Source organism: Rhinopithecus bieti, unplaced genomic scaffold (assembly GCF_001698545.2).
Source record: "Rhinopithecus bieti isolate Rb0 unplaced genomic scaffold, ASM169854v2 scaffold_81659, whole genome shotgun sequence".
Classification (NCBI taxonomy): domain Eukaryota; kingdom Metazoa; phylum Chordata; class Mammalia; order Primates; family Cercopithecidae; genus Rhinopithecus; species Rhinopithecus bieti.
Window position 1 is genome coordinate 2,401,405 of NW_016837762.1, and position 8,279 is coordinate 2,409,683.

General features: G+C 50.2%; 1 protein-coding gene across 1 annotated transcript in view; it reads left to right on the plus strand.

The window, feature by feature from the left end:
- The first annotated feature begins 1,474 nt into the window (after nucleotides 1-1,474).
- TM4SF5 (transmembrane 4 L six family member 5) overlaps nucleotides 1,475-8,279 on the plus strand; it is an 11,438-nt gene continuing 4,633 nt past the window's right edge. Inside the window, exon 1 of the mRNA XM_017865876.1 lies at nucleotides 1,475-1,715. Within this exon, the coding sequence (XP_017721365.1) occupies nucleotides 1,539-1,715 (177 nt within the window). The 5' untranslated portion in view covers nucleotides 1,475-1,538. The remainder of the gene's footprint in view (nucleotides 1,716-8,279) is intronic.

Genomic DNA, 8,279 nt, shown 5'->3' on the forward strand with positions numbered 1-8,279 from the left:
CTGAGGCAGGAGCATTGCTTGAACCCGGGAGGCAGAGGTTGCAGTGAGCCGAAATCACGCCACTGCTCTCCAGCCTGGGTGGCAGAGTAAAAGAGAAGTTATCAGGGAAACTGCAGCACCCCAACAAAAACAGAACTTCTTTGACCTCAAAATGCCAACTAAAAAAGGCAGAAGCTGATTCTCACAGAGCTGGCTCAGATCACATGGCTGTTGCTAAATCAAACACCGAGGCTAGTGGGATAGAACGCTCTCATCCATGAGGCCTAGGTCCTGAGCCCACCCTGAGTGACAGGTAGTGGTCTCAAGAGGAGAAGACATCGATAATCAAATACCGAGAAGACGAAATGCAAGGACAATAAGAGCCCACAATCATCTCTTTAATTTCTCCCCGAGAAGAACACTCCCTGCGGGGCTAGCGGAAATGAAGAGGCCACCACACATCTGCTCTGTGCTTCCTAGTTTACAGAATACTTCTCAGGTAGTCCCGTTTAATCCTCACAAGTAGCCCACAAGGCAAGTGGCATCACTTCTGTAATTAATTAATTAACTAATTATTATTTTTTTTTTTTTTGGAGACGGAGTCTCGCTCTGTCACCCAGGCTGGAGTGCAGTGGCCGGATCTCAGCTCACTGCAAGCTCCGCCTCCTGGGTTCACGCCATTCTCCTGACTCAGCCTCCCGAGTAGCTGGGACTACAGGCACCCACCACCTCGCCCGGCTAATTTTTTTGTATTTTTTAGTAGAGACAGGGTTTCACCATGTTAGCCGGGATGGTCTCAATCTCCTGACCTCGTGATCCGCCCGTCTCGGCCTCCCAAAGTACTGGGATTACAGGCTTGAGCCACCGCGCCCGGCCAATTAATTAATTTTTGAGACAGAGTTTCACTCTTGTCACCCAGGCTGGAGTGCAATGGCACAATCTCAGCTCACTGTAACCTCCACCTTCCAGGTTCAAGTGATCCTCCTGCCTCAGCCTCCCGAGTAGCTGGGATTTCAGGTGCCCGTCACCACGCCCAGATAATTTTTGTATTTTTAGTAGCGACAGGGTTTCAGCATGTTGTCCAGGCTGGTCTCAAACTCCTGACCTCAGGTGATCCACCCACCTCAGCCTCCCAAAGTGCTGGGATTACAGGTGTGAGCCACCGTGCCCCGCCACAAGTGGCATCACTTTATACAGATGAGGCAACCGAGACTTAGAGACATAAAGGGGCTTGGCTAAGTTGCAAAGCAGCTATGGAACCAACAGAGAGAGGGGCTGTGGAGCTGTGCAGAAAAAACAGGAAGCCATTAGCCCAGGATAGTGTGTCCACAGTCCCCACTTGTCCATCAGCACATCCTCCCTTCACCTCAGGGCTGCAGCTCCTCTGCCTCTGCCTCCTCCGGGCCCATATCCTGTGCCCCTCTCCCTTATCATTCTGATCCTGCCAGTTTCTGCCACGCCTCTCTGACCTTTGCTCCACGCTCCACACTTGTTTTCCTCCGGACCTGGGAACCGCCGGCTTACTTTCACTCACTGCCTGCTCTTCCTAACACCTCACCATGTGTACGGGAAAGTGTGCCCGCTGCGTGGGGCTCTCCCTCATCACCCTCTCCCTGGTCTGCATCGTGGCCAATGCCCTCCTGCTGGTGCCTAATGGGGAGACCTCCTGGACCAACACCAACCACCTCAGCTTGCAAGTCTGGCTCATGGGCGGCTTCATCGGCGGAGGCCTGATGGTGAGAAGGCTGGCAGGGGAGCCCGGGCCAGGTGGCTGGGTCCCACCTAAGGGGTTCTGAACAGGAGGGACAGGGAGAGAGGAATAAGGACGGTTCCTTGGGAGAGGATGACAATGGCTTGGTCGGGGCTAGGAGCCCTCTGGAGTCAGTCCTAGAGGAGCCGCAGGGTCCCAAGCTGAATGTCTGAGAACGGAAAGGACGAGAGCCTCACTGCTCTAAAGAGCTCCCCTACCGGGTAGGGAGCGTGTCCTGCCTGTCCTCCCCGTCCCCACTGTTGAGCAGATGCTGGGAAAACCTCACTACAATGGTCGAGGCAGAAGGAGCAGCTGGTTATCAGAGACGTCACCAGGGCAGGATAATAATAGGCATGAGGGTGGGGCGCAGCGAAGTTACTCAGAACCGGGGACTGACATCACGGATCAGTCACCCTCCCCTGCCTGCACATCCATTCACTCTCACCCCATATTTCTGGAAGCCCAATCTGTGCCAAGTGCTAAGGATAAACTCAGAACCTAGGTCAGTATGGCAGGGAGGATGCCCCCAAGTCGTCTTCCGGGAGATGAGAATGTATTTGCCGGGGGTGCGGGTGGGGTTTTTGTTGTTGTTGTTGTTGTTGTTTAGACAGGGTCTCTATTGCCTGGGCTGGAGTGTAGTGGTGCGAACATGGCTCACTGTAGCCCCAACCTCCTGGACCCAAGCAGTCCTCCTGCCTCAGCCTCCGAGTAGCAGGAACCACAGGAGGGCATCACCACACCCAGGTAACTTTTTTGAGATGGAGTCTTGCTCTGTCGCCCGGGCTGGAGTGCAGTGGTGCCACATCTCCGCTCACTGCAACCTCTGCCTTCTGGGTTTAAGCATTTCTCCTACCTCAGCCTCCTGAGTAGCTGGGATTACAGGCACGTGCCACCACACCCAGCTAATTTTTGCATTTTTAGTAGAGAGGGGGTTTCACCACGTCGGCCAGGCTGGTCTCGAACTCCTGACTTCAGGTGATCTGCCCACCTCAGCCTCCCAATGTGCTGGGATTACAGATGTGAGCCACGGCCCCCAGATTAAATTTTTTGTAGAGACGGAGTATCCCTATGTTGCCCAGACTGGTTTCAAACTCCTGGGTTCAAGTGATCCTCCTGCCTCAGCCTTCCAAAGTGCTAGAATTATAGATGTGAGCCACCACGCCTGGTCAAGACTAGGATCTGTCAGAAGTGGAGGAAAAGGAGACACAGATGTCCCAAATTTACTAACCCCCATCTTCCAACTCTCCACCCATTTAGGGAAACTTTGGGATGGTCTACCTAGTTTAATATCTTCGTGAGATAAAGACAAAAGATCTACCCAGCACAGTTCCCCACTTCTCAGGACAGCTAGCTAATGACATTCTCCAGGGGAGAGCTCCCCTTTGCCCCTTTTGCTGGTCGCACCTCGCTGGTCACACCTCTGTTTGCTGAAAGAGGATACCTCTCCTTGTATTTTTTTTTTTAGTAGAGACAGGGTTTCACTGTGTTAGCCAGGATGGTCTACGATCTCCTGACCTCGTGATCCGCCCGTCTCGGCCTCCCAAAGTGCTGGGATTACAGGCTTGAGCCACCGCGCCCAGCCAGAGGATACCTCTCCTTTAACCAACAATCCCTCTTACTCTCTGATATCTTTTCTTCTACTCCCTCCTCCTGCATGGATTCTTGGCTGCTGTACTCTACTCCATCGCTCTAAATTCAACTCTTTCTGACAGTCACACTCCTCTCAGGCTGGCACACTTAACCAGTGTCACAGGGTGCTCCCTCTCCAACCTAAACCACCCTGTCTCCCCACACTCCTCTGCCGCATCTAACCAGCTTGCTTCAGTAGAGCTCCCTGAGGCTGCCCTCCCCAAATACGCATTCACAGCTGCCTTCCTCCCACCTCTGTGCCCAGAGTCACTCTCAAGAAGCACTACCTGGCTGGGCGCGGTGGCTCACACCTGTAATCCCAGCACTTTGGGAGGCGGAGGCAGGCCAATCACCTGAGGTCAGGAGTTCAAGACCAGTCTGGCCAACATGGTGAAACCCTGTCTCTACTAAAAATATATATACAAAAATTAGCCAGGCATTGTGGCAGGTGCCTGTAATCCCAGCTACTCGGGAGACTGAGGCAGGAGAATCGGTTGAACCCGGGAGGCAGAGGTTGCAGTGAGCCAAGATTGCGCCATTGTGCTCCAGCCTGGGCGACAGAGCAAGACTCCATCTCATAAATAAATAAACAAATAAATAAGCACTGCTCTATACCACAGGGACACAGACAGGTTCCTGCTCTCCCTGAAGCTTGTGTTCCCTTTGGTGAGGCCACCAGTCTCATGGAAGAAAGGCTGGAAGTCCCACAAGGGCAAGCACTGCCTGCTTTGTTGGCTGCTGCGTACCCAGTGCTAGACCAGCACCTTGCACTTAACAGACACCCAATTAATAGTCACGGAATGGTAGTATGTGCCTGTAGTCCTAGTTTGGGCCCAGAAATGAGAGGCTGCAGTGAGCCTTTCAAATGAAAGGCTTCACTGCACTCCAGCCTGGGCAACAGAGCGAGATCCTGTCTCAAAAAAATAAAGAATAAAAAAGTCATTAAATGAAGTATAGAACTAGGCAAGGCAATTTCAGATGGAAGTAGGTACCATCGGCCAGGTGCAGTGGCTCACGCCTGTAATCCCAGCACTTTGGGAGGGTGAGGCAGGTGGATCACGAGGTCAGGAATTCACGGCCAGCCTGACCAACATGGAGAAAACCCATCTCTACTAAAAATACAAAAATTAGCCAGGCATAGTGGCGCATGCCTGTGATCCCAGCTACTCGGAAGGCTGAGTTAGGAGAATCGCTTGAACCTGGGAGGCGGAGGTTGCAGTGAACCAAGATTACACCATTGTACTCCAGCCTGGGCAACAAGAGTGAAACTCTGTCTCAAAATAAAAAATAAAATAAAATAAAATAAAATGGTGCTGGCATGAAGAGCTCTGAGGCAAAGCAGATGCCACTTTCTATAGGATTTTCAGGGAAGGGCTCTATGAGTTGATGTGTGAACCGAGACCCAGATGACAAGAAGAAGGTGTGAGTGTTGCAGACACTGGGGGCTGGAAGTACAAAGCCTAAGGTGGGAACAAGTTCCACACTTCTGAGGATCAGACAGGTGGTCGGTGGGGTGAGGTGTAATGAGATGAGGTCTGAGGACAGCAGAGGCAAGGCCTGGAACACCCCGGAAAGCTACAGTGGAGTCATTTGAATTTTTATTATAAGTACAACAGAAAACTATTGAAGGACTTTTTGCACTTTTTTTTTTTCAAGTTTTAAAACTTTTTGTTTAAGTCATACAGACAAGTACCCAGATCCTTAGTACGCAGCTCAACAAACTTTTACAAAGTGAGCACATCTGAACCCAGGTCAAGAAACAGATCATTACCAGAAGCGCAGACATGCCTCTCACCACACACGAAACCCCAGAATTACCTCACCAACAAGCTTAACCACTATTTTGTCTTCTAACCCCATAGACTAGTTTGGCTTAGTTTGCACTTTGCACAAATGGAATCATAGGGTATGTATCTGGCTTCTTTCTTTTTTTTTTTTTTGAGACAGAGTTTTGCTCTTGTTGCCCAGGCTGGAGTGCAGTGGTGCTATCTCAGCTCACCACAACCTCTGCCTCCCAGGTTCAAACAATTCTCATGCCTCAGCCTCCCAAGTAGCTGGGGTTACAGGCATGCGCCACCACGCCTGCATAAGAACTACAGAAAACTAGCAATATCTATTAGCACTGAATATTTGCATGTCTTAAGAATCAGCAGTTTTACTGCTAGGTTTTTATCCAACTGAAATGCACACGTATTTATACCTAAATACCTCTACAAGAATATTTATAGCAGCATTATTTGCAAAACAACCAAACTGGGAACTATCCAAATGTCCTTCAACAGCAGAATGGGCCAGACACAGTGGCTCATGCCTGTAATCTCAGTACTTTGGGGGTCCGAGGTGGGCGGATCACCTGAGGTCAGGAGTTCAAAACCAGCCTGACCAACATGGCGAAACCCCGTCTCTACTAAAAATACAAAAATTAGCCGGTCATGGTGGCAGGTGCCTGTAATCCCAGCTACTCAGGAGGCTGAGGCAGGACAATCATGTGAACCCGGGAGGCGGAGCTTGCAGTGAGCTGAGATTGTGCCACTACACTCCAGCCTGGGCGACAGAGTGAGACTCCCTCTCAAAAAAAAAACAAAAAAGAAAAAGAAAAGAAAGACCAAACTGAGGTCACAGAAGTCATCCAGGAGAGATGACAGTGGCTTGGACTAGGCCAGTGGCTATGGAGATGGAGAAATATGAGCCGATTTGGGCTTAAATACGGTGTTTTCTTCTTCATTTATGATGATGACCCTTTTCTTTTCACTAAGACAGAAAGATGGCAAAGACTGAGACAGAGAAGCACATACTACAAAGGGAAGCAAACACTTTAATCAAAAGAGTAAAAATCTCAAATAGGGCCAGGTGTGGTGGCTCGTGCCTGTAAAATCCCAGCACTTTGGGAGGTGGAGGCAGGAGAATCGCTTGAGTCCTGGCATTCAAGACCAGCCTGGGCAACACAGTGAGACTCAATCTCAACAAAAATTTAAAAATTAGCTGGGTCTGGCCAGGCACGGTGGCTCACGCCTATAATCCCAGCCCTTTGGGAGGCCGAAGCAAGCTGATCACCTGAGGTCAGGAGTTTGAGACCAGCCTGACCAACATGGATAAACCTTGTCTCTACTAAAAATACAAAGTTAGCAGGGTGTAGTGGCGCATGCCTGTAATCCCAGCTACTTGGGAGGCTGAGGCAGGAGAATCACCTGAACATGGGAGGCAGAGGTTGCGGCGAGCCGAGATCGCGCCATTGCACTCCAGCCTGGGCAACAAGAGCAAAACTTCGTCTCACAAAAAAAAAGAGAAAAGAAAAAATTAGCTGAGTGTGGTGGTACAAGCCTGTAATCCCAGCTACTCTAAGGCTAAGGTGGGAAGGTCACTTGAGCCCAGGAGGTCGAGGCTTCATGAGCCGCGATCATGCCACTGTACTCCAGTCTGGGCAAAAATGTGAGACCCTCTCTCAAAAAAGCAAAACAAAACAAAACCTCAGATAAGCAGATCATTCAAAATTGGTAAATCCAAAAGGCAATTCTAGGTGTGTTTGGATCCACAAGCCCCCAGTTAGTGACCTAACCAGGGAGGCTAAGCAAAGGTGTCAGCATGGGTCCTGGCCCTGCCATGAGACAGGAAGAGGAGAGAACAGGTGTTTCTCTGAGGTTGCTGGGGATGATCTAATAGAACTGATACTCTCAGTCCTTTCCCTGGAGAAGCACAGAATGCTGCCTTGGATGGTGTGTGCCAGATAAGACACATGAGGAGCCAGGCACAGTGGCTCATGGCTGTAATCTCAGCACTTTGGGAGGCTGAGGCAGGAGGATTGCCTGAGCCCAGGAGTTCGAGACCAGCTAGGCAACATAGTAAGACATCAACTCTACAAAAAAATTAGCCAAGCATGGTGTTCCGCACCTGTAGACCCAGCTACTCGGGAGGCCGAGGTGAGAAGATCATTTGAGCCCAGGAGGTTGAGGATACAATGAGCCATGATTGTACCACTGCATTTCAGCCTGGGTGACAGAGTGAGATCTTGTCTCAAAAAGCAAACACGTACACACACACGCGCGCGCGCACACACACACACACACACACACGAAAGCAAAAAGCAAGACAGCTGTGGAATTCCAGAGATAGGAGACAGGTAAAGAACCTGACCTGTGCAACAACGATAAAGATAAGGCTGGAGCCAGGTGAGGAGGCTTGAATGTCTTACAAGAGTTAGGCATTAAAGTCACAAGTCTTAGCCGGGTGCGGTGGTTCACACCTGTAATCCCAGCACTTTGGGAGGCTAAGGCAGGCGGATCACGAGGTCAGGAGATCGAGACCATCCTGGCCAACATGGTGAAACCCCGTCTCTACTAAAATCCAAAAAATTAGCCTGGCGTGGTGACGTGTGCATGTAGTCCCAGCTACTCAGGAGGCTGAGGCAGGAGAATCTCTTGAACCTGGGAGGCGGAGGTTGCAGTGAGCCAAGATCACACCACTGCACTCCAGCCTGGCAACAGAGTGAGACTCTGTCTCAAAAACAAAAAAAAAGAGTTCAGTCTTAACGGACTTCTCTGTGAAGAGACCCTAAAGGGTTTGAGCAGAGAAAAGACCAGTTGAAAGCTATGTTTAGGCCAGGTGCAGTGACTTATACCTGTCATCCCAGCAATTCAGGAGGCCAGTGCAGGAGGAGCCCAGGAGTTCAAGACCAGCCTAAGCAAATAGCAAGATCCCATGTCTACAAATTTTTTTTTAATTAGCTGAGTATGATGGTGCATGCCTGTGATACCAGCTACTCAGGAGGCTGAGGCAGGAGGATCACTTGAGCCCAGGAGGTTCAAGGCTAAAGTCAGTCATGATCAAGCCACTGCATTCCAGCATGGCTGGCAGAGAGAGACCCTCTTTCAGAAAGAAAGAAAGAAAGAAAGAAAGAAAGAAAGAAAGAAAGAAAGAAAGAAAG